The sequence below is a fragment of the Haliaeetus albicilla genome, chromosome 10 (assembly GCF_947461875.1).
Source record: "Haliaeetus albicilla chromosome 10, bHalAlb1.1, whole genome shotgun sequence".
Classification (NCBI taxonomy): domain Eukaryota; kingdom Metazoa; phylum Chordata; class Aves; order Accipitriformes; family Accipitridae; genus Haliaeetus; species Haliaeetus albicilla.
Genome location: NC_091492.1, coordinates 37,365,815 through 37,392,080, shown reverse-complemented (window position 1 = coordinate 37,392,080; position 26,266 = coordinate 37,365,815). Strand labels below are relative to the sequence as shown.

At 44.9% G+C, this 26,266-nt stretch overlaps 2 protein-coding genes across 5 annotated transcripts in view; both read left to right on the top strand.

Annotated features, from left to right (window-relative positions):
• Nucleotides 1-7,439, top strand: part of LOC104317919 (septin-2) — a 40,536-nt gene extending 33,097 nt beyond the window's left edge. For 3 of the 4 annotated variants that reach the window (XM_069795025.1, XM_069795024.1, XM_069795022.1), the window contains one exon: nt 6,643-7,439. The gene's annotated coding sequence lies outside the window, so the exon portion shown is untranslated. The remainder of the gene's footprint in view (nt 1-6,642) is intronic. The other variant, XM_069795023.1, reaches the window with a different exon arrangement.
• Nucleotides 7,440-10,338: 2,899 nt separating this feature from the next.
• Nucleotides 10,339-26,266, top strand: part of SEPTIN5 (septin 5) — a 48,090-nt gene continuing 32,162 nt past the window's right edge. Inside the window, exons 1-2 of the mRNA XM_069795028.1 lie at nt 10,339-10,473; nt 10,614-10,624. Of these exons, the coding sequence (XP_069651129.1) occupies nt 10,431-10,473; nt 10,614-10,624 (54 nt within the window). The 5' untranslated portion in view covers nt 10,339-10,430. The remainder of the gene's footprint in view (nt 10,474-10,613; nt 10,625-26,266) is intronic.

Below are 26,266 nucleotides of genomic sequence, written 5' to 3'. Positions count from 1 at the left end.
TATAAAAACAAATTGGAGCAAGGTTTGTCCCAGGCTGAATCTGCAGCCATGGATACATAAGTAAACAGAGTTCTGAGCATGCTCACGTGCATCCAAGTGAAATGTTATTTGTAGATGCTTTACATTGCTAATTTGGAATACATCTTGGACTACTAAATGTGTTAAGCAGGAGAGCTTTGCAGACTTAACTAAGCATCCACATGATGTTGTGATTTAGTTTGAACTAAATCTTAAGGAAGTTAGTTGGTCTGAAATATTGAATGTGAACAAATTTGAGAAGGATTTGAATGAGATCGTCATATGTGGAGGTCCTGCTGTTTCTCTGGAATCTGCTAAACTATGTTTCTGCAGCTGCTCTGGAAATCATGTCATTTGTCAGATTGCTTTCAGGAAAGAATTTTAAACTCCTTTTTTGTTACCCTTGAGATATTGATTGATAGGCTTTTACCATAATTTGTTGGCTAATATGCACAGTCAGAACTGCAATTGCAGTTCTGCTAAACCGGAGTGTTGCTGTGTGATCCTGTCAACATGTTGAAGTGAATCCTCACCTAGAACTTAGCCTTAGGGAAGTTTCTTTCATGCTTGCTAACTGATTTTGCAGTTTAGGAGGAACGATAATTTTAACCTGCATCATTCCCATCAGGTTTATTTGCCGTATTTTACTGAACTCACTATTTCCAGAGATACCAGGAAACTTGTAATTAACACAGTGGTTAACAAAACCAAACTGTGAACAAATTTAAATATACTTGAGATCAATCTTCTTGTTCTATCACAGCTTATCTTGAACATCTCTCAGGTTCTAGTTTTACAAGAACTTTAAATAATCAGCTCTCCTGCTGAAAGCAGTCTCTCCTCCAATTGCTTTTTTGCACCCTTACTTATCCTTGTGCTGAGAAAAATATGTAACTTTATAACTTATGTAAAAATTAATGTTTTCACTCTTTATTTTTGATAAATACATATTCATTAATTTTCTTCAAAAGTCCCTTAAAAATATTTTTCCCTTCATAAAGTACAGGTATAAAGATGTTTTCAGATATTTTGGAAAAGAGAAGTATGGTGTAAATACCTTCATAGATACGAGCTGGAGACTAAACAGTAGGATAATGAAATGTGGTAATATCCATATATGTGAAATACGCACTTCTGGTTTCAGATGTATTTTGGGGTGGGGAGAAGATTGCTGAATGCTTTGGGGTTTTCTGGAAAGAGTCTGGCATTATATAACGATTAAGAAGTGCTAAACTCAAATCTTTGCCAAAAAGACTTGACGAGTCTGTATTATCATAAAGTGCTACACAGATGGGATGACTGGAAGGTCTGGTTTCCTTGATCCCTTTTGAATAGGGGCATCTTTAAAGGTTTTATGGAAAGAGCAAAGGGAGAATTTACTTCAAGCAGTTTCCTTTACTTTCAAGACTGGAGTAAGAGAAGCATAAGGGGAGTGACAAAGGCAAAGATTATATGCAGGGAATATGCTCAGAGTTTCCAAAGAGGATGGACAGATTTCTTGCTGTGGAGAAGTAGAAGCCTGAAGGAGAATGAATAGTAGTACTGGTGGAGACTGGATTAGAGGTAGGAAGGGAAGATGATTTTGGAAACAGTAGTGACCAGTGTGCCAACTGCAGTTTTTGACAAAAGCCTGCGGTACAGACTTGCTCTACAGGATGGTGCTGATAAGAGCATCCCTAACAAAGGTGTGTTGACCTACACTTTTGTCCATTTCCTCTAAACATTTCATAGCTTCTGTGTACAAATGGTGCATGTGGAGGTGTTTGTAGCAGGTAGTGAGGGCACTGCTAGACAGCAGAATACTCTTGGAATAAGCAGGAACAATTTTTTTTACCCTAACTTTTGTTATACTAATCTTACAAGTCCATGTGAAGCATGGTAAAGACTTTCAAGACAAGCTTGATTTTTCAGATTTCTAAAATGCAAGACACTGCTGTAAAGTGTAGGAGCTTATTGCTTCTTATATTTGACAGTTCAAATGAAGGATTGGACAGGAAGGAGATGGCTGGGTGGAATAAGTTACTAAAAACTAAAACAGATTTAGTTTTATTTGGATACTCCAATACAAAATGCTTTTGAAATAAGCCTGCAGTAATTCCAACAGCATATTTACTAGTTTCTGAACTTGTCCATCTCAGATGAGCAATTATTATGAAAAGCTGGAATTATTTTTTCAAATGAAATGGTTATTGATGGGTGTTTCTTCCCCTTTTCTTCTCTGTTTCTGAAAGTGTATCTCTTTGCAATCTGCTTTCCTCTTTTTTTATTCTTACAAATCTGGATTGTCTTGTCTTCTACTCAGCTTCAAGATCATACTGGGACAAACCAGTAACAGAAGCCAGGCTATGGAAAACAAATATAGCCAGCTGGAAATGTAGTTATGGTTAGGGAAATGTGTTCAGAAAAAAAACCAAGCATCTTGCACTTAAAATATCTGTAGGATGTTGAAAATTCTTCTAGTATAGCTCATGATTTCCACAAGTATTTTAAAACCTCCTGAGCTCACTAACACTTTTCTGATTCTTGATAAGAATAGTACTAAAGGCACCGAACGGCTAGTTCTTTCTACCAATGAACTGACATAATTTAACAGAACAACACAAAGCATTGTCATAGCAACCAGCCTTCTAAAACGATGCTGCTGAATGCTGAATTGATCTGATGAGAAATGTCATTTGAGGAAGTAAAGATCATGTTGTAGTTTTTGGCAGCTGAAATTGAGAGCCTAGAGAATGTGAAGCTTGGGCAAATTTGTAGTATTTGGAACAACTGCCTGGCGCTGCTAGTGGATGTTTCTCTGGCTAGAAACTAGACTAGGAGAGCGCCATCGTTCTCCAACTCTTTTCAGCTCTTCTAACCATGGACTTGTTCAGCAAACCCTGCCTTGATGGGCTAACACAAGTTTTCATTTCCCCTAGAAAGTAGACTTCTGATAGAAATTGTCATTTTTCCTCTGCTACTGTACAACCGAAGTGCTGAACTTGTGTAGCTCCATAAGACCTTGAGGTTGACTTGTATAGAAAGACCTTAGCAGGGTCCTCAAGAGCTACCTTGTAGCTGGTGCCCATCTGCCCTTGTGTATAACGTGCAAAGAGCTAGGCAGATTTCAGGTCTGAGTCATGTTATGGCTTTAATCCTTGATGTATAGAACAATAACGCTTTCATTTGAGCGTGTTCATCTAAAAATAATATCTTACATTTCCCTGTTAGTCCATACTGCTTTAAGTTGGTGAAACAGTCATGTTTCTGGATTGCAAGTAGAACATAATAAAAGACCATGTTGTACTTGGATTGTGACCTTGGCTGTTCCACAGCATCTCTGTCTGTGGCCTTTGAAAAAAAAAAAAAAAAAAAAAAAAGTTGTGCAACTCTTCCCAATAGGAAAAAGGTAGTATTTTGTTAAAATTGTAGTCTTCAAAGCATTGTACAGAAAAAATATGTATGACTAATATGATATGTAAGTCTGAAGTATTAGTCAGGTCTGTAAAACCTCCTGTACCTAAATATTGTCTGTCTTCTGGCTCTTATAGAATCTGGCTTGAATTTCTCTCCATCTGCATTTTCTGTATGCAAAACTTCCAGGAGTTTGTCAGGACCTATTTCTATAAGGAAAATTTTCCCCTAGAAATAGTGGTGTATCATTCTAACACTGTGGGATTTATGCATCTTGAAAAGCCCCTTCCCATTAAGACCAATTTCCAGAACTGCTATACTTATAGAAGAGAGGAGAGCAAAATGCCCCCCCCACCTCCCCAAAACCAAAACACTCTACTTTGCAGACTTAAAAGCTTTTGAAGGAATGACACGTTTGCAAAACATAAAATGAAGAAGATTGAAACACCCAATAACAAGTTTTTTCTGATACCTTCACCATAATTGCCCAAACTGTATCTCGATAAAATTTATCAATAAATGCATTAATGCAAATTGGTTCAATTTTTGCCAAGTGATCCCAGAGAATATAAAATGGAGAGAATATAAAATTCCTAATGGGTCACTGCAGAAGTCCTGTTTTGTGGGGAAATGTCAGGAGTGAGTGGAAATATATTTATTTGCTCTTCACTGATGTGTCGATGCCTTGGGAAAGATGGAGTCCACAGTGCAGTGGCTACAGTGGCGTTCTCAATTCTTGTGAGTATGTGCAGTGGCAACTTGCATTCTGCCTCCGAGAGGCTTGATTACCAAGGAATGTTACAACTGACATATTCCACCTCTTCCTGTGTCTCAGTGACAGCTGTTGGATGCATGGGATGCAGGGGGTGAGGGGACGTGCTTGCTGCTGGAATTTCTTGGGCATTAGTGGGCCTGAGGAGTGGAGGACGTAGACCTACCAGGTCCGTGCCAAAGCCTGACGTGGTATCACAGGGGACCTGTAAGTGCTTCAGGCCACCTGTTGCTAAATAAACATTTTCAGAGGAACATTTCTTATAGTTCTGGAGCTTGGAGCCTGGTATGTGTATGTGACTCAGTGGATATTAACTGTATTAGCATATTAAATTAACTGATAAACATTGGAAAGCAGTTCAAAGGCTAGTTTAACTTTGTATATACTTGGCTGATGACATTTGCTATGAGGAAGTATAAGGTGTTGCTACAGAGTAGCAAAAGGAAAGGGAACAAACTTGAAGCAGCAAAGTCAACAGAAGATGACTGAAATATCAGAAGCCCCAAATTTTAGGGGTGTGAGTGACAAAATGAGTCAAAACTAGCTAACAATGGGATATTGGTGTCATTCGATACTCCTTTTAGCAAGACACCATTTTTCAAAGTTCTTGCTAATGATTGGACACTCAAAGAGCTGTAGCTACAACATAAAATGGATGCTATTTGATGAAAAAGAATCTAGGTCCGTGAGAAAATGTAACTGCTTATAAAGCAAATTTCTCTCACTGGGAATTCAGAAGTGTACACGGAGAGATGTCAAGTTGCCCTGCATTGTAGCGGTGTTCTTGAAGCAGCTGAGGGGGAGGCAAATCCATTCCTTCCCAAGGCATTCAAAACCTTTACAAATACAGGATTCTGAGCTGTCTGACCATGTGCGTCAGGTTGCAGGCATATGTAATGTTAGTTACACTACTTACTGAGAAAGTTTTGTTTTAATGGCATACTGGAGAAATGTATCGTCTTTCTTAAATGATGGTATGAATTCACATTGCAAATGGAGGCATTTATTAAAGCTCTGTATTGGTGAAAGGAATATGGGAGACTGTAAGGTTAGTCTAATAAAACTGGAGATCAAATTTATAAAGAACAGTATCATAAAATATTGTCTCATAAGGAGATTAGGAAGAAGGAGCAGTGAAATGAATCCACATTGAAAATGCACAAACATACTTTGCCCAAGTATGTTCTACGAGCGTATAAAATGTGGATATCGTGTTGCTAATGCTGGTAACATCACTGCACAGCTGTGCTTATAACCTGAGCCTTCATGTTTATTGGAAATTCCAGTCTTTTTGTGAGTCTGAAACATCAGTTATGGTTTCCTCTTGAGGTATCTTCTCTAACAGATTAGAATTAGGCAGGCAAGGGCAGAAATTTAGTTCCTCTTTCATAGTCGAAGTAGCAGTGTAGCACAACAGGGTAATTTTGAATTTGAATATTGGCTTTGGTTAGCAACGTATGGACTCTGGCTTTAAAGCCTTAATGCTGGCTTGCTTGTTCTGGTCGTTATGGGAATTGATGGCCTCCTTAACATTTTAAGTAATTGCGCATTGAACAGAATTCCCACTGTGAGAATGACAAAGAGCAGAGGACCCTGTTGTCAGCTTTCCTTGCTCCTTATCCTAACTGGAGTCAGCAGCTGTAGTCTGGATGATGGTTGCACTGTACTTTACAAGTGAGTTGTCACAACAATGTTTTGTAGGATATTTTTTTTTTCCATCCAGATGAACGTTGAGATAAAGCTATTTTTTCCTGTTGGGTATGAGTATTTTTGGAACTGGAGAATTTGAGGTGTCTCTTGAGTTCCAAATCTGACACAGCTTCTTAAGCAGGGCCCAATTTTCAGGGAAAGCTGGAATTCTGCTTTCTTTGTAGCAGCCATTTCAATTGGCAAGTACCTATAGAGACATCCAAAACTGGTAGTTTTTGAAATTACAGACTGGTATCCCTTCTTTCAGCTGTATCAATACTGCTGTATGAATGCTTGGAAAAATCTATTTACTTTCCTGTTTTACCTAAGCAGTGTCATAAGTGTGCATGACATCAAACTTGCTGCTTACTTTTAGCACCATTTTAGATAGTGGTTTTTCCTTTTCCTCAGCAGAAGTAATGCTTCACGTAACAGGTGGAGGTTGGTGTATTGTATGCGTTACTGTTGAGATGAGCTGTAACACAGTTCTTGTATTCTTGCGGATGGAGTGGCGTGTGGGTGCTTAAGAAAGTGTGTAACTAAAAATAAATTCTCATTTATGTGCTCTTATTAGACATTTGTGATAAATATTTGCGGCCAAACTGCATCTGACTCAGTTGATCTAGTCCTAATGCAGGTCCGTGTGATGCAGTATCTGAAATGCCCTGTTTCTTCGATTACCCTGCTTTGGTCAGAGGGGCTCAGACTGCTCCAAACACCCTGACAGTTTGTCCTTTCTAATGCTCTTTGTTTTCCACTTTTGTTCACAGCAGTATACAGTTCTCTAAGTGGATGGGTGCTCTGTTTTCTTTGACCGAATGGTAACATTCAAATGCAAAAGCTGGATGCTGCAGATCAAGACCTGCGTTAAAGTCTGAAGATCATGTTGTGAAACGGCTTGTTTTATATATTCAATGTTAATCAAGTTATATTGTATCTTTTTTTATTCTTTTGGTAACACTGTCTTCATACTTACAAATGTGGTTTTATTATCCTTCCTATACCTTTTTATACAAAAACTGATGGAGTACACTGCTTGGACTAGTCATTGTGATGGGTTTAAGGAGTTAATCGTGTATCTGCTAGGTTATTCTGAACAGTTTCGTGATTAATCCTAAAAGACTTTGTCGCCTGTTTACGGTAAATGTATGTGTGTTTGCACAGTATCATAGCTTTCACTTGCCATTTTAAGTCATTGTGTATCATATCAGTTTTTCATAACTCTCTCTGTGCTTTGGTTACTTTTGGAGCTTCATCTCTGGTGATTTATGTTTGTGTGATGTATGAGAAAAAGTACAAAACACTGATGACTCACCAGTGATGCAAAGAAGCTGACTTTTCTAAATCATCGTGCCTTAACATACCATAAACACTACACATGCCAACAACTTCTGTGGATGCCTCTGAAGATTTGTCTTCAGGTCTCAAGTATTGATTGCAAGAATTTCTGTCACAGGCATTTTTATCTGTCAGCTGAGCGATGGCATGTATGGAATTTTTTATATACCATAACGCTAATTTTCATTGAAGTTTTGTAATAAATTGTATGAATGTGGAAAATGTTGAATTTTGGGGTGGTTTTTGTTGTTTTTTTGATTTTGGCTTTTTCAGGCTAATTATGAAATATTGTAATGGCGTCATGCACAGTGCATATTCAAAGGAATCATGATGTTTATCCTGGGGAATGAAGGCGTTTTCTAGAATTTGTCTACAACTGCTTTGATTTCATTTCAAAACAACTTTAAAAATGTTTTAACTGGAAGTTAGGTAGCAAGACTTTGCATCCACTTTTTTTTTTCCTCCAAAGTTCATTAGGCACCTACTGACATCTTTTAGGTTGGTAAATACCTTGGAAGATCTGATCGCACACCTTAGTTTATGAATTCATAAATGTTCCTGTTTCCTTTATGTCATTACTGAGTGTATAGCTCTCTTCTGCATGCTTTTTTAGTCTTGCATGTATTATATATGCTTATGCATATATTATTTTGTAACTATGAGATTGAGACACTTTGTCTTCTGTACTACAGTGGGGTGTCTTTCATGTAATGATTAGCCCTAATTTTGCTGTCTAGCAATGAGTGTTTAATCAGGATAGGTTTAACAAATGATTTGCATCACAGGGATGCATATTTGGTTTGTGTTTGGAGTTGAACTGCATAAAATGGACATTACATTGTTATCTCGGTGGCTGCTATAATGAAGTTGAAAGAAGAAATGGAGTGACAGATTTGTGTTCATACAAAGTCTCTTCAGGTTTTATGAAGATTTGAATTGTAAGCATGTCTGTCAAGAGGGCCAAGGTGAGAGACTTAATGGCCAACGCCTTCTCATTAATTGTGTGCCATTTTGTACAGCTTTCTTGTTTTTTCTTCCAGAATCTTGCATCATATTTTGCAACCTTCTTAAAATTATGTGCTGTCCATTTGTGCTTGTGAAAGTCAGGACAGCCGCGCCCCTCCTGAGAAACCAAGACTTCAGTTAAATTAGTTACATACTGGATTAGCTCTCTGAACAAAGGTAACATGAAAGGTTCATCTTTCAAAGCAAATTAGGACAATGGGGAAGTAGGCTTTCAGAAGCACCTAGTCTTTAATTTTATTAAAAACAGAGCTTTTTTTTCTCCCCTCTTTTCAAAGCCAGGCACCTAAAGTTACTGTCACAATTCTTGTGTGGGAGCCTCAGTGAACGGATTTTTTACTAGCGGATATTGATTATTGATTGCTAGTCTCTGCCTTCTTTGGGCTTGTGAATTCCAGCTGGAGCATTTTGGCTCAAAACCTGAGATCTATTTTAATAATTGTCCAAGAAGGGCTTGCAGTACTGTTGATACCATACGTGAGTGCTTTTCCTTTCAATGTAGGCTTAATCTTTATGCCTTTTACCATTTCTTTGATGTTGTCTGATGTTAATCTTCAGTTACATTTGAGCTTGGTTTTGTTCACAGCTTAACAAGGGAAGGTATAGTTTTTAAGCCAAGTCTTGGCTACTGTGAAGATCTCTGGATAGAGGACCCTGGCTAGAACCTAATTTCAGACCTTGCATTTCTACTCCCGTCAGTGTCGGCAGTGCCAGGGCCATGGAAGACAAGTCCCTTTCTCTGAATTCCACCCTGGCCTTCTCCAGGCTGACATTTTCCAGCACTGTGACAAAGTGCCCACATGTAACTATTTTAATGACTGTTCAGCAGGATCAAGGAGCGGTTGATTGCTGTCCTTTCAGTCTTCATTAGATTTAAAACACTGTGGCAGACTATAAAACAACTTGTGAAAGGCTGATTGGCTTGTTGGTGCCTTTAATTGTGGTGTAGAGTCTGTAATGGTCTGTGGCTCTCTAGCATTTAAAAGCAAGCAAATATGTTGACAATTACCTGATTTATTTTTTTTTTTCTGATGCTTTGAATCAATGGCTAAAAGTGAACTGGGCATGAGCTAATGGGGTTTTAAAATGTATGTGCCTAGGATTGCCAGTCTCTGGTCTTGGAAGTGTCTCCTTGTTTTGATACAAGGGACGTTTTGAATGAGAAGGTGGAAGAAATGGCAAGATAAACACTGTGAAGAGACTACAGGGGTTTGAGAAGTTAGTGTGACACTGTGGCATCAGTGTCAGTTTTGTTCCGAGGGAGGGGAGTGTCCTTGTACTTGTGCAGCCCTCACCATGCCAAGCCTGTCCTGTCCTGTGTTCAGAAGAGTTTCAAGTCTGATTGTTTACCTGTCCTTGAAATGTGGAAGATGTGGTCCCTCCCTGCAGCTGTGGAAGTTGCGGAAAGGATCCGGGTGTCCTGAGGCTTCACATCCCACTCTTCTTGCTCCTTTACTGTTGAGTTGAGGTTCCTATGAGCTGTTCTTAAATCACGTGCTGCTGCTGCTGCTTGTGGAGTGTTTAAAATTCATTTGAGTTCTCTCCTGCCTTTTCTGAAAAAGTTATACTGACAGCTTTTACCTGAAATGACTTTCCATATCGCCTCTTTCAAACGTTTTAATGGAAACGGAGCACGCATTCCTACTTCGCACAGTACGGTTGCAGTATGATTCAGGCCTTCCCACTGTATTTTGAGATGCTAAATCCGGAACCACATTTCCTATTTATTCCATTTGTGTGTGTTGCGTGGTGGGGGTTTTTTTGGTTTTGTGTTGGTTTGTTTTTTTTTTTATATGACGTCTTCCTCCTCCTGGGTGTTGTGTTTCTGCTCCAGAGTAAGGACGGCTTCCTACTCCAGCCTTCCACCCTCGAGCGAGGAAGCCGTGCGGGGGGCTTGCGGGGCCCTTGCGTGCCCTGGCCGCTGCCGGCGTGCTCCGGCCGGTGCGAGCGATGCGCTAAGGCGGGGGTCGCCCACCCCTCCACCCCCGGGGCCGAGGAGGGCGGCGCGGGGCCGGCACCGGCACCGGGGCGGGCGCGGGGCGGGGCGGGCTCCCGGGATTGGCCGCCCCGGGCCGGCCCCGGCCCCGCGGCGGCAGCGGTAGCGGTAGCGCTGGGGCGGCCCTCGCCGCGCACTCCGCGCTCGCCCGGGCTCGGCGTTCTTGTCGGCTCCCGGGAAGGCAGGGCCGCCGGCGGCACCATGAGCACCGGCATGCGGTACAAGAGCAAGCCGGTCAACCCAGGTGAGGCGGCGGCGGGGACCCGCGGCCGCTCCTCCCCCGCGGCCCGCCGCATCCCTCACGCCTCACCCTTCTCTTCTTTTCTCTCCCCCGCTGCCGGCTCCCGCCGCGGGCATCCCGCCCTCGTCGATCCGCCCTTGCAGAGGAGAAGCAGGTAGGTGGGCTCCCCCCGCCCCGCAGGGCTCGCTGTGGCCGGCCGCGGCCCCGGCGCTGCCCGGTCGGAGCTTCTCCCCGCCGTGATGCGGCGGCGGCGGGGTGGTGTCCAGCTACCTGGGCTTTCAGCCTTGGGGCTTGGCACGCTGGCCCTTTTTTTGGATGGCTTCATCCGAGAAATAGGCGGTTTGGCTCCCGCGGCTCCCTGGGTTTGGGGTTGGGTTTCTCTTTTTTTTCGGTGCCTTTGGGTGTGTCGAGTAGGTTCGGATGGAGAAAGGCAGCGCAGGGGCTGGCGAAGGCGTTTCAGTATTAGGAGCACGTCTCCCCGTCGCTGTCTCTTCCCTCCGCAGCACAGATGCGCAGGCACGGACCCAGTCCTGCCGCTCGCCGCTCCTTGTCGGTGTAGCAGACCACCACCTCGCAGGCGGCCAGGATTTGGGCGTTAGGGAACATCTGTTTTGCTTTGCAAGGCAAATAGCTGTTTGGAGACATGCCTTTGAGTCCTGGAGAGAGAGGGTGGTGATGCAATCAGATGACATCGACAGGTTTTTTTTGTTTTGTTTTGTTCACTGTTTGGTATTTGGAGGGATTTAGGGTGTTTGACAGGAAGAGGAATCCTCCTCTGCTGAGCTTGAATGTCTAGGTAAGGGTATCGGCAGACTCCCATGTGTTCCTTGGCACCCATCACCATGGTGTAGACAGCGTCTGCTGTATATGGAAGAGCTTTTCTGTCTCACAAAGGTGGGGATGGAGGTGATGGTTAACACAGCAGGGCAGTGCAATGGGTCCCTGCAGCGGGAAGAAGTCCACCCATCCCTAGCCTGGCTTGCGCTTGCCTTTTGGTCTGGTCTTTCTCTGAGGCTCTAATTCCATATGCAGCAAACACCTTACCTGCTGAGACAGTGCTACTGCACAGCCTTTGTGGACCACAGAAAAACAAACTAGTGTTGTAGCAGCTTGGGCATTCACCCGGCCACTGCAGGAGATGGTGTTTCCCTACATAATGCAGACTTGGGCACTGTGAAGAGGCACCTGTGCATTTTTGTGAGCTGCTGATTGTAGTGATGAGAGGAACAAAGTAAATCCAGGGGTAATAGGATAATGGGGTCATCAGGTAGATTTTTCCCAAGCTACTTAGAGTTTTGCTAGTATTTTGTAGTTATTTGTGAGTATTGCTGTTCATCTCTTGGTTTATTTCTAGAGGAAAACAATCCGGAACGTGTTCTGAGATTGTAGAAAATTCGGTGCAAGCTGTGAATTGGAGAGGAGCTTTGTCACCCCCCCCAAAACCATGCTGTTCTTTAGTTCATTTGTTTTTAAATAAAAAGGGAAGCAGATTATGTATAAGGCTCCTTTCTGCTCATTCCCCAGGGGAAGAAACGAGGTAGGGATCAGAGTAGTCTGTTGTAGATATTATCATAATTCCTGAAGGCCCCTGTCACACTGCATAGGCAAGAGTGGGCTGGAGCCCATACCCCAAAGAGTTTGTGTCTGCAGGACAGTGTAGTGTTCTGCTGGGGCAAAGGAGGTCTTCCCTCAAATGCGGTGGGTGGTGTATCTGCCTATCTTATGCCAAGAGCGTAGAGTGGGTCTTGCGTGACAGAGCGCAGTTCATTATAAGTTTGTGCCAGCCATGTTACTTGTGGACGGTGGAGGGAAACCAAGCTGTGAATACAAAGCAATCTGTTAAAATTAAAGTGAACGTACAAAATCACAAATTATCTTTACTTAGCATCCTTTGACAGCAGGAATTTTCTTCCCGTGCTTCTTTGTTCCAATCCACTCACATCTGGCAGCAGGTAACAATTTAGAAGGTTTACTAAAGCTGTGATTCTTGCCTGAACCAATTTTTCAAAATTTATTGTAAAAGTTATTTTTAATAGATAGTTGGGAAATGAAATGGGCTTCTGAGAGGGCAGTACAGTAGACTGCATGTAAGGAGGGTATCCTTCAGTAAAATCTTAATAATACTGATGACTTACTGAGTCCAAAAATGGAACAATATAGTGCCAAAGAATGCGTCTTCATCTTCCCTCATAGTGTAGTCAGGGCTGATGCGTTGTCTGGGTCCAGGGGACTCAGATTTGCAGGTTGGACTCCTAATTGCTACCATTTATGAAGAAAAAAATAATGGTAAATTCTCCATCTCTCTGATTTCCAAGGAATGACCTCTTAATTGGTGTATTTAGCACCAAACTCATGTGCCATTGAAGTCAGTGGGGGTTTGATACTGGTTTCCATGTGCAGAGCATCCAGCTTTCCAAGGGGGAGGGTTGTGGTTTAAGACCCTGGACTGGGGGGAACCAGTTTCTGGTCTGAAGCTCCACAGCAGGTTGCCTGCTGAGACCAAGCTCCTCAGTCTCATTATACCTCGGTTCAGCACCTCTCAAAGAGGGATGGTTTCTCTCCTAGCAATTCATACACAGCTGGAGTGCTAAGAGGGATTCTCGTGGTGAAACTGGGTAGGCAAATGAAGCACTGAGTAACGTCCCATGTGCAGAAGAGTAGGCGCTCTGTAAGGGAAAACTAGCAATTTGTCAAAAAACTATTGACTTGAGAACCAAACAGGGCAACTGCAGCAGATGGATGCTCTGCCAAAGCCCGAGGTGTTGCAGTGGGAGGAGTACAGGTGAAACTTCCCAAATACCTAGTTAAACTGGAGTCTCCTGGCACACTCCTTGCAGAACATGCCTCTTAGCTCGTGGTGTTGGCGTGTGTTTGTTTGGGGTGGTACCTTGCCCTGTCTCTGAAGCTGGTTCCTGCTCATTCAGGCCCGTGTCTCTAATGTTCTTTGAAGTCATTGTTTCTTTTTAAATCAGGAGGATGGGAACCTCTCCTTCCCAAGTTGATCTCTCCCCGCCCCACCAACTTGCAAAGTTGCTTGGGTGTGGGAGCAGAGACTATCTGGTGGATCCAGTTCTTTCAGTGGGTTTGAAATTAAAGGGCTGTGCCTTTTGCATTCAGCTTGGTCCTTTTTTCAACTTCAGTGTATTTTGAAGTGGCCTGCTTGTCAGTAAAAGTATGTATGGGGGGTACTGCATATAGGGAAGATGCTGTGCAAAAGGTAGTTTGACTGGAGGAATGGTTTCAACGCAAGTCATCGCGAGGCATTGAGAACTCCTGAATTCATTGCCTTTGTGTTTCAGTTTTTGAGAATCTGGGCTTGATATCTTAAAAATTTATATTCAAACTCCTTTGCTTTTTTTCTTAGAAAAAAAAGAGAGAAGCAGAGATTTCCATCATTCTTGGAACAGTAGATATTACAACAGTAGAGATGTCTTCCATCTAAAATAGCAACTGTGCTAACGTAGAGCATCATTTTAAGGTCAACCTTCAGCCCCAGCCTTGCCTACCAGAGGATACTGGCTGATGGGAATCCCCCTGTTCCCTGTTAATGTGTACTGAACCGCCTTCTCCTTTTCTCTGCTGTGCTTATGGAGAGAGAAGCCCACATGGGCTTACAAGAAAGCGTATCCCCTGAAAACGTTATGCTGTGCGTAGTGCAGAGGTACCCAAGATACTTGTAGATGCTGCCCTTGATGCACTGAGGACAACGCCGGTGCAGGCAGTTGCTGATGACAAAGAGCAGATGAAGAGGAGGGAGGAGTGGTGATTCCTGTGTCTTGAGCTGGTTGAGGATGACCTTAATGTGACCCTCAATTTCTGTGTAGATACCTATGTGGCGAAAAGTGATTAGCTGAGTTTTGTGAAATACGTGATGAAAAGTATCATGTGAGTGGTAGGTTCCTTTGTACAGCAATCGTACAACAAAAACCAGAAGCAGATCTTGGTCTTTACAGAATCCTCTCAAAGTCTGTACTGGAGCAGCTTGGAGGATTCGTACCTGCATTATATGTTTGCGGCATTGCGATCTTTCACCTAAGTGTTTTCCTTACAGTAACGGTTCTTGTAATCTTGTGACTAGAGGAAAGTTCTTCTTGCTTCTGCAGAAAAGCATGGAACCTGGAAGGCAAACAGAGTACCACTGTCTTTTTTAAATTTTCTCAGAGTTAAACCAATTATTTTATAGTTCTGATTCTTTGAGTCATTGGGAGTGGCAATATGGATCTGTGTGCCTGTGCTGTCTGTCATGCTCTGTATCAATTCAGACAGGGTGGTTGTGGTGAGGGTTTTTTTGCTCAGAGAAAGCAAGATTATGTTTGCAGCTGGCAAATGGGATATTTCACCACAGCTGGATAGTCTCTCACTGTGTCATAGATTGCCCTGGGTGAGGCTGTTTCTCTTTGACTCCCCTTTTTAATGTCTCTTCCAACCTCTGTGTTTTCCAACCCTGGTCTTGCATCCTGGCTACCAAGATGTGCCTGCCAGAAAGGGAGTAGCAAATTAGTCACAGAATCTGGAGGTAAATACTGGAAACACTCTTAAAGCAGCACATCTCTGCTTGTTTTTCTGATGTCCCAGTGTATCTTGGCCAGACGTAGCATAGGAGTGGAAGCTTCTACTTCTCTGTAAAAAGCCTTGTGTGGTTCGTTAATTTTTTTTGGCCCATTTCAAAAGACAACGTTGGTCCCTTGCCCTCCAAACTGGGCAACGACTCAGTGCTCAGAACAGTGTATGAGGAGCTGGGTGGGACTGCAGCAGGTCAAGAGGTTCAGCCCTGCCTGTCCTTCTGCCGTGCATCTGTCTAAACAGTCCTACTGGAGGAGGCCCCTGTGTCACACATGGGCTATTTTGGGCTGGGGAGGGAAGTCCATGCTGGGCACTTTGACTTTTTTTTTTTTCCCCTACTTTGTCTGCTTGCTTCTTGGAAAAGGGCTGTAAAAAGAGGTCAGCACATGGACTGCATGGTGAAACAGAACTGCTGGAGAGCTGGGCACAGAATCTGCCTCCTGCTGCTGATGATGTCTCTCTTCAATTATTTATGCTCCAAATGGATAAAATGGTTGTTAGTACAGGGTAGGGGAGAGGTTCAGCCCTCTCAGTGCAAGTAGCAATCTGCAGTTTATGAAAAGGAGAAGTAAGTGTTTCCTGCACAGGGATTTTTGTCCCTTGAATTTCCACGAACTGCTCAGCTACTTGTGTGCGAGTCCAAAATTCTTCTGCTGTTGTGTGAATTGTGTAGGGCTGTTTTGGGCATGTTAGCCAAATGTCTAAGTGTGACAGATGTTGTGGCCTGATCTTTGCTGATGCTAACGAAGTAAGAGCAACCTTCATTTAACCCCAAGATATGCTTGTGACACTTGCTTAGCTGCTATGTTGCAGCCTGCTGGGGCATTACAAAATTGCAGAGGTGAAAATGTTGCTGCCATCTGAATGAAGGAGAAACCCAGTCCCTGGATGCTTTTAGTCTCCAAAGTCAAGGAGTCTTACAACCGCTTAACACTCTCAAAAATGATACTGGCTTCACACTGATGCCATTCTTCATTTGATTGTTCAAGCAATAAATGTATGGGGGCTGACAGTTCCCTGCAAAAGTTGAGGAAAGGTAAGTCTAGAAAGAGAAACAGCTGGTGGAGTTCAATGTCTTGTAAAGCCCATGTTACCCACCCTCAGTTTCAGTCTAAGTTGCTGTTCATTAAATACCAATAAAATGGACATCTGGGAAATCCAGGGGAGATTCCACCTACAGCCAGCTGGTTGCTTGCTGTGCCAGGCCAGATTGGGTCTCCGCTCTGTATCTTCAGAGCTTTGCCAAATTCATTTTAAATGTTCAGTCTAAGGGGTTTCCCTAGCAGTTTTGGGACACCACACTGCCCACAGCGGTGGCTCCTACAACCGTGCTGCAGCTACTGCTTGTATATGCTGAAAGCTCTCCAAGCCTGGAGAGCTCTGCTCCATCTTTAATACTTTTATCTTGGCTAAGCCAGGAGGGTTCCTCTCCTGTTGTTTCTCTTGCAGTTCAAGTGGCTTCTGTGTTACTTTTTTCCTGGATAGCAGAGCATGAACTGGAGGGCACCTTCTGTGCTTACCTGCAGACCAGCACTTTCTTGCCTGACTAACACTAAGACTTAGTCCCCTTCTTGCCCAAGGCGGAGATTTCCCTGAGACAGTGAAACCACACAGAATAATTCTCTAAAGCTCATGAAAGAAACATGTGTCATCTCCAATACATTGTGCGACTTCAGATTTTTGTGAAGCATATGCAAGTTGTTTCATAGCATACTGGAATAATTCCCATATGTGCTGGAGTTTGTCTGTGTGTGTGTGCGCGTGTGTATGTCTACAGTGTGGTTAGCCTCGAAGCGCAAGAAAAAATGTCTGCTGTTACACATTCCTTTTTCTCCCAGGGAATTGCCCCTGGAGCTGTGAAGAGGTTTGAAGTCATCTTGTTCCCACAAGTGTGTGCAGGAGCCGGATTTGTGTGTGGTGCATCAGAAAAGCTGGGATCAGATCCCAGGACACGTGCTCCTCATCAGTATGTGTTCATCCACCACTTGGTATCCCAGAAACATTGTTTAAAATGAATAGTGGAAGGTGGCACTCAGCGTGGGGAGAGGAAGGATTTGCACGTGCAATGCTACCTATAGGGGCTGGGCTGCAGAAAGTGAAAGATCTTCTGTTGCTTCAGACTCACGTAAGCGTCCTTTCTGTTTTGAGGGCTGAATGGGTTAATATTCTTAATTCCTTCTCTCTTGTGTAAGTGTATTTCCAGTGTATTAATTGAAATCTATTATGGCCTGCTAACATTCAGCTCTAGACCTCTGTGCCTTCCCTCAGTCTGTCACTCCTAGCCCCTTCCCATGTGGCTGTTACCCCCAGCGGTGTCACAGCAGCCACATGCTGGAGGTGGCTGGGAGAAGAGTGCGCTGGAGGGCTGCAGGGACTAGCTTGCTGATGAGCAAAGCTTGGCTAAGTGTTGGCCAAGAGCTGAAGAGGAAGTGAAACCCAGCACAAGCATCTGCAAGGCTGTAATGCCAAGAAGGGGAGGAGAATTGTTTAGTTTCTGGCTTTAGTACAACTGTCCACTCCTGAAGTCAAAAGAAAAAAAAAAGGATAAGTTGAGGCTGAAGTTCAGCTCTAGAAGAGGGCTGTAGCTGTGCTGTGCAGGGCAGCACAGTGCAGGGATGCTTGAGGCAACACAAACCTCTCTGGATGCAGCTGTGCAGCCTTCAGATTGCACCAGCCTGGTGCCATGCCATGGCAGCGAGGGCTACAGGAGGCTCAGGGCTGACACCCAGAAGTGCAGCATGCTGGTGGAGGATCTCGGGCTGTGGTTCATGCTAGCTCAGGACTCTGTGGGATGAGCCAATGTAGTTGTCAGTCAGAGGCGGAAAGCCCTTAATAGCAAACCTCCAGTTTTTCACTCACCTCTTAAATTTGGGCTGGTTGCCTGCACAGTGGCACTAGCTGACAGCAGTAACAGCCGGTGCCAGGACCGAAGTGCTCGCCCTGAAGTTAGCTGATGGGGAGAGAGGAGCAGCGCAGTGGCTGACCGGTCCCATGTGCCACCGCAGCGGCTGCATGGCGCGACTGCTCAGAGCCAAGGAGCAGGAGAGCTGAGGTCCTTCGCTTGCCAGCTTTGTTCAGCTCGGCTCTTTGCTCTTCCTGGGAACTTTGGGAGTGCCCTGTTTGTTTTGAAGCTCGTTATCAAGTGTGTCCAGGGTGTGTGTATGGAGCTGGGATGGCCTGTCTCTGCCTGACCCCACCTCTGGGGCAGCTGGTGCCGTTCTCCCAGAATGACTCCTGGCAGGGGGAATCGGGAGCTGGGAGCGCAGGCTGAGCAAATAAACCGCAGGATCATGAGTGCTAGCTCCTGGAGACTGGCCATGGGGAGCAAGCCCGTCCCACTGACCTCTGGACATTCTCAATGCAGAAGCAAGGGAGGGGAAAAGAGATCTACTCGGTTAGCTTGTGGGAAAAGAGGCTCCAAGGGCTTAACATCTTCCTTCTGCTTTCTGTGAGGCAAAGCCCACGGTGGTACAGATGTGGTCTGGGCTCCAGTGACTATGTTTCGTTTTTCCTTGCAGACCCCTGGCGCTTGGAGCTGTGTGAACACACAGGAGAGTGCAGGCCAGGCCTTTTACTGCTTCAGTTTGTATTGCAATTATTTTTAAGATCACTTCCCAGGCAAGTCGCTTTGCTTTCAGCCTTTTGTAATGTCTCCTGGCTATTTTCTCAGTGTGGGAACTATTCTAATCCTGCCTGCCGCACTGAGCTCATTCTTGCTGTGATACGTACACACATGAAGTCTCTTTAGATCCTGCAGTCTTACGTCCACTTTTATTTTCAAGTAAATTACATACTACATTAATTATATATTCAGGTGAAATATGAGTCACAAAGACATCTGCTATCTGCCTGCCCTACATACGTGGTCCCCTTGGCTGTGCTTCTTTCTTTTTAGTTTAAAGCTCTCCTGAGTCTCTGCATGGGGTATTAAGTGATGTGAAGTCCTGGAAATGCCGATAAGCAGTATGGAAAGGCCCATCTGGACCAATAGTAATTTCCCTCTGCCCAAGGCCTGCCATAAAAAATGTCAGGGAGTTTTATGGCTTTTAGGATCCTATAGATTCTCAGAGGCTCCTGCTGCTCAGAGGAGCTGGTGCCAGCTGGATCAGCCAGTAATGGAAGAAGCATCACAGCCTTCGGGAGCTGATATTTGCCCTGTTTTGTAGGCAGTAGGCTGAATCAAGGTAGTGGGGGTTAAACTTCAAGTGATGCAGCTGGCCTGCAGCAAAGCCTTGCTGCTGTGATTGCACAGTGCCGAGATGAGCAAGAGTGTGTCATCAGGACAGCAAGAGAGATGCTGTCTGAGATGATCTCTCATCTCCAGGCAGTTGCACTTACAGTCTTGACTCTCTGTAGATGGTTTCTGTGACACAGCCAGAGCAGTGCTCGGGAGCCCTTAGCTGGAGCATACAGAAGGGAAACTGCTAGTGTCTCGCTCCTGAGATTAGTACCTTTGCTATTCATCTGCTTACTTTAAAGAGCTCTTCTCCCCTTGAAAGGAGCCCTTGGCAGAGCGTGTATTTATGAGGGAAGTGGATATCAGAGAGGACAGTTATTTAACAGGACTTGGTGCTTTTACCAGGCAATTAATCCAGGCATGTGCTTGGGAAGGAATCCAGGTCTACTGAGCAGCCGAACGCTCTGGATCTGCTCTAGTCTGCCAGCAGCCCTTGGGCTGGCACTTCAGAAGCTCAGACCAGGCCCACAGAAGCGAACAAGTTAGCAGCATGTTTTCTGCTCCAGTACTGTCACATTGATCTGCTTAGGGATCCTCCTAACCATCCCTGTGCAGCAGGAGTATGTCCTCCTGTCACTTGGATAAGCCTCATCGGCCCTGCCCCACCACACTCAGCTCACACCAGGTTCACGGCATTTGACTTAACAGCAATTTAAATAAACCAGAAGCGACTGGATGGAGCCCAGCGTTCCTCTTCCTCAGTGCCTGCTCTGTTCGGCTTGCTGGTCTTCAAACAGAAAGGCTGCATGCCATCTCATAGCTGTGTGATGGCATTATTTTCAGCAGCTCTCATTAATGTCAGTGAAAGCCTTTCTGTTTGAGGTGGTAGGGCTGGTCCTCAGCAGCTGCTCGGAGGTTCCAGCCAGTGCCAGGCGTTTTGCTGCCTAGTTTGAATAGCCAATGTAATCTGAACATCTCCCTGCTCCTCCCGTGGTCGCACTGTCATGGGCAGGTGTCAGTCAATAGCAGAATTGTTCTCTTGGTAAACAAGGGATGGTGTTATTGGAGCTGCCCTTCATGTAGCAGCAGCGCAGTGTGTGCATGGGGTTGCTAACGAAGGACGTCGTGGGGCTTGTTAGTCTGAAAGCTTAATGAGCCATCTTATGTTTCTTTGCAAAGTGCGTTGGATGCTTCTTCAAGTGTGCTGTTCCTGTGTTGCATCTTGCACTCGGGGATGTGTCCCTGCGAGGTAGAGCTCACAGCCCAGACGTGGGCTTTTATCATGGCATTAATCAACAGTGGATGTCCAGGAAACGTCTGGATGAGACCCCTCCTCTTGCTTCCTCAGACACCCTGTGTAAGCCCGAGGGCTGAGCTAATTTGTGGCTCCAATGAATCCTTGTGTATTAGGCACCTAGAGCTTGTCCCTTAGCAGTTTATGGCTTTTTCTTCATGACAAATAACTATTTTTCTTTCTTATTTAAAAAAAAAAATAAAAATTAGGGCATCCACCCACCTTTTGGCTGGCATCCTGCAGTAATAGGCCAGCATGTGTTTTCTCCAGCAGAGGAAAGCAAGTCTTGCTTGGTATTTGTAAGGCAATGGTTTGTAAATGAGCCTGGAAAGAAAAACTGATTTCCCCACTTATGGCAAAATTACATCAGCAAAGAGTCCCATCAAAATTTCTTAAAGCTGGGCCATGAATTTGGCCTGATGCTGTTGACGTGATCACGTACAGTGGGAATAGTCTGTTCCAGAGGTGTGCAGGTGAGGGAGCGTGTTCCCTCTGTGCACATAAAACCAGACCTCCTCCATCCTTGCCCTGTCCCTCGGCGCTGGAGGTTAGACATCCTCCCATTACAGATTTTTCTTTCCCTTCTTATCCCCTTGAGGCTGGAGATAAGAATGGAAAGAACTTGACTTCGTGTAGTCCGAGGGCATGCAAGGCTACTGCGAGCCGTGGGGACAGCCACGTTGGGCAGAACCATGTCTCTGGGTTAAGCTGGTTTTGTCTGGGTTGGGGACTCGGAGGAGGGCTGCCGAGTCTGGCCAGTATGGTGTGCCATTTAGCATGTCTGTGAGGGGCAGCGGGCGAGATCCCACAGCAAAACATGACTAGAGAATAACTCCCAGAAAATAAATCCCAAGAGATTGCTGTTTGGCCTGGCAAGTCAGAGCCCAGGCTGGGAGCCCAAGAAAATTCCTCCCTGTTCTGCATGTGATGTTGGTTCTGGGATTTGCTTGAAGATGGTTAGCCTTGGATTCTTAAAAGATATAAAGGTTTGGCTTCATGCTGTGCTGCAGGTCCCAAGAGCTATTCGTGGGTGTCTAATCTGATTTTGCACCCTGTTCTCGTTAAAGGGCTGTGAGTGACAAGTTACTCCTGGCCTCCTGTGGCTGTCACTTGAGCTGACATTGCATGGGGGTGCTGGCTGTCTGTTAACCTACTGTCTGAGCTGAGCATTCCTCTTCTTGCCCCACTCTTCCTTCTTACCTGGCAAATGCAATTTTTCCACTCTGTTGCTTCCAAGTTCTTTCTAACATTTGGTATTGCTGCGCCTTGTGTGTCCAACCACCACAGCGTTTACAGTCAAATGACTTTGTCTTGTCTAATATCTTCTTTAGTCCAGTTTCATTGCTCTTGACTTCTAGAAATTGGTTATAATCGTTACAAAAGTGACATTTTCATGAACTCTGCTTTTCTAGCGCCTACTGTGTTACTGTCTCTCATCTTATATCTTGTGCACTTTACCATTCTTGTTATTTTCAGGTAGAGCCCAGAAAGAAATTTATGAAATCAGCAACACCACTAAAAAAATCCACAAGAGCGAGGAGTTTACAATTATCTGTTCCTTCAGATCAGGACTGTATTAATGAGTCTAGTTAACAGTTTTGCTAGAGGGCAAGTAGAGATTGTATTGATGACTCTGACTGCATAAACTTTAAAGTAGAAATTAAGACTGAAATAGCAGCAAGACCAGTGTCACAGCAATGTTATCTGCAAAGAACAGATGTTATCAAGAACCCAGTTTGTTCTGTGTGATTGGGCTGTGTCCCTGATGCAGTGACATTAGTTATTCAGCTTGGGGCAGTAACCTTTTGTGATTGCTTTCTCATTCAGTTTTTGAGGGGAGAGAAATTGTTACCTTAAGGTGGAAGGGATTTTAGGAGGAGTGGGACAATATGATTCAGAATGTGTGCCCTTTAATGACCCTCTACAAGATTTAGGGCTTTGTTCTCTTGTCTCCTGCAATCCAGTTGGATGCTAAGGTTTGTTCTTAAGGCTATGATTTTTGACGAGGAGAGCAGAAAAATGCCTTTCTCAAATCTGGTAGAAAATACCATCCGAGACTTTGTCAGGACAATACCAGTATTCCAGGTCTGTCCTGGTCAAACTGAGTTGCCTGGTCCGACTGCAGTATTTTACATTGAATTATCGCTGGTGAAATTCGCCAAAATGGCGAGTTGGGTTATAAACCTGCCTACCTTCTTTGGAAGATCCTAACGGCATCTCTGAAGTTCTCGTTCCTAGTGCTAAGCTCAATGGGGCCTCGTGGCGCGATGGCAGGGTGATTGGGTGTTTGCATGGTGATGGTACCTGTGAAGCCCTCTCCCGGGCCACAGCCCTGCAGTTTCACGTTGTGCCAGCCCAGAACTGCGGGCTGTCCCGGCCCAAAATTAAGCGATCCCTCTTGCAGTGCCTCTGAGATTGTCGGCATATTCTGGATTAACCAAGGAGCTGACGCGTTCCTCTGGTCTGGGTTGGTGGTGTGGAGATCAAAGACGATAGGATGAAACATCAGCTCTTCCACAAAGGCCTTTGTACAATGTAGTTCATTTAGAGGCAAATTTTTTAGGCAGTTTGTGATAATACAAACCAAGGGCCAGCTTTCTTTAAATACGGATTAAAGTGCCCAAGTCCTTTGAAACTGAGAGGAGCTAGGCACCTCCTATGTTTTTAATAAATTTGGCTCTGGTGAGCAGCCTTGCCACTGTTCTTCCCCCGTTGTCACTCTAACTGATTTCAGTTGCTGTGTAGCAAGAGCTCTCACCATCTCCCATGAGCAGGCTGCTGCAGAGGAATTTACGCACCTGGTGCCAAGCTTAGAGTTGCCTTTCATGTGCTGTGGTCCATGGATTAGGTCCAGGAAAGGGGTTGGTGAAGGAAAATAACTGGGAAAATACTGCAGGAGGTAGGTTCTGGGCTGCTCTGAATGGGCCTTTCATCTTTGTCTCAAAAAAATCAGTAAGAGCCATCGCTCTGTGAAAATGGCCTTGAAAGGATTATGGCTGTGCTTGTGAGCAATAGAGCCATCTAAGATTTTTGTTTCTTTATTGGAACTGAAACTTTTACAATGCTGCTTCTTTTTTAGGGACTTTGGCAGAGATGCTCTGTTGTGGATTAGTGTTCTTAACATCTTATCCTGCCTTGTTTCTTCTGAAAATTGCCCTCTTTATCCTCCTCCGAACTCTTCCTTAAACCCCCCCATGTGTACTTGGCAGCAGCTAGCTAGTGGATAGTCACTGTTTATCACACTAGCTGTGCTGCTTTTTGACTGATCCGTGCGCCTGTTAGTTTTCTTGTATGCTGCTGATTGCAAGCCCTTTGGGGCTGGGATTGCCTTTGTGCTCCGGTTCAGCACCCCGCACATGGGGATGCACTCTTTGGGAGCGCGTAGCTGATTGCAATCCCCTTCCTGGGTGACAAATCCGGGGCTGAAGAGCTAGGCAGTGCTTTGCCCTGAGGCTGGATGCTTCTGTATCCCATGTGCCTGTCTCTGCTTCACCTAGACTCTTCATAGCGTGAAAAACTCATGCAGGCTTTGCTATTGCAGATCTCTTCTTACCTTTTGCAGTGTTGATAATTGAGGCCATTCTTGCCTGGGTGAACTCTTCCCGTGCCCTGATCTTTCTGGATGTGCCAGTGACTGCAAGGGTGGCAGGGCAAAGAATTAGAGAGAAGTGTGACGGAGCAGCTGTTTGCTATAGCGAGAACATCTGTATTGACTGGGCTCCCTGCAGTTTGGGAGTGGGCGCTTTCACCTTTAAAATCCAACTCTAAGGCTCTTGCGTAAACAGTGAAATAGGATCTGCTCCCAGAGGAACAGTTTATAGAGTTAAATCTAAGTATTACTGGAAAAGGAAAATACAACCTTCGTCATCTCTAACTGTGCCAGGGCACTGATGTCCTTACGTCTGTGGAATTCCTTTGCATAGAGGAAGCCTGGTTTGCCTGGGAAGAGAGTTTTTTCTTGAATTAGGTTATTTTCTGTTGCTCTTAATATACTAATGATTTCACAGCATCTCCTCCATATCCTCAGATCCTGCTGTCCCGAATATTCAACAGTCCCTCAGCGAATCTTTCCTGCCTATAGTTTTGGAAAATATAGGGTGTGGTTTTGTATGTTTACCTGTATCTTATCTGTGGGTTCCTCAAATACAGTACAGTCTGATTCCTACTAAGCTGCCCTGTGTGAAGCCTTTTATTTCAGTCTGAATGGCTTTTACAAGCTTTTTTGCCTGTATGTTAAGCAATTTAAAAATAAATAAATAAAAAAACCCTGAACAACAACAACATGCAGGAAAACTCTGTGGGAGCATTAGTGCATGCCTGCTGTCACTTGCAGGAGTATTCATGTACAGTTGTTTGCAAACAAAATGGCTGTCCATTCCTGCACGCAAGGAGCAGTTGAGTACTGGAAAAGTGTGAAGCCTATAGCAAGCAGAAGTCTCCTACAAACAGCGTTGGTGGGTTTTTTTGGGGGACAGCTCTCCAGGGTGTCTGGGTGCAGGGTGAGAAGCACAACCCTTCCTGAATGCCTTCCAGCCCAGGATCCTGGAGGGCTCGGCAGGCATTGCTGGCCCAGCCAGGGCAGGTGTGGGTGGTCATAGTGAAGTTCTCCCCACTGCTGTTTTAGAGGTGGCAGAACTGAAGCCTGGGACATAACACCTCTGTCTAGAGGCATTTCTGTCTGGAGGCTGTGATTTTTAGGGATATGCAGCAGCTACTTTGACGGTGTGGCTCCATTCCTCTGTGAGTCAGTCACACCACAACTGAAACTTCCCAGAGGCATTTGAGCCTCAGGAATCCCCTTAGCCCAAATGTTCAACTTCAGACCTGTTCCTTCCATGTAGTGGTTGCTGTTTCTCAGGGAAGTGGGGTGTGAAGCATGCCCTGCTCAGCTCGCTGCTGTTGGAGCTCTCCTGTTGGGAGCTAGCAGGCGCTGCCCAGTAGGAGGTCTGTGGCTCCTCATCTCCCTAACAAAGCAACCTGTCTGTTGGATATTTGTTTCCCCACTGGGTCCTCACTATATTGCTGACTTCTGCTGGCATCTTACCAAGTTACAGGTGTGAAGCCAGAACTGGCAGAAAGAAGCTGGTGGGAATGCAGCCAGGTGGGAACAGCCCGCTGCTTCCTCTGCTGAAATATGTCTGTCCTGCGAAGTATTTATTCCTAGTCCGTGCTGAAGAGGAACCACCTGCACAGCCCAGGTCTGTGCCCTGGTGCCAGGATTTAAGAGAGGTTCCCTTCTCTGGTGCCCACTGCTTCTAGAAGGGCTGAAGCCCACAGAGAAGAAAGCTCTTGCTTTCATTGTGTTTTTGGCTGGTTGGTATCCAGGGCTGGCCTCTGGAAAGAGGCTGGGGAGCAAAGTGCTCTCTGGGAGAAGCCGTCGTGCTGTACTTTTCCCACTGTTCAGCCCCAGGGGTGTTGCGTGATCCAGAGAAACTAGCACAGGATTGGCAATGCGCATGGTCATGAGCTCCAGTCTTCCATCTGCTTGAAGGAAGTCCTAGAAATATGCAGCATATGATCCATAGCTGCGCACTCAAGCATACCCTGCCCCTTGTTTCTCTATCCACTGCGTTTGCAATAGCTCCCATTACCTCACAGTACTGAGACAGTTTCATGCCCCGCATTGCTTTGGCCCGTCACCGCTGTGACATGCGTGAGGCCAAGGCCATCTGCATGGGCTGCACTTGGATTGGGTCCGAACAGTGTATGGATCGCAGCAGCTGTATTTGCTGACAAAATGGCCCCATCCAATGGCTGCCATT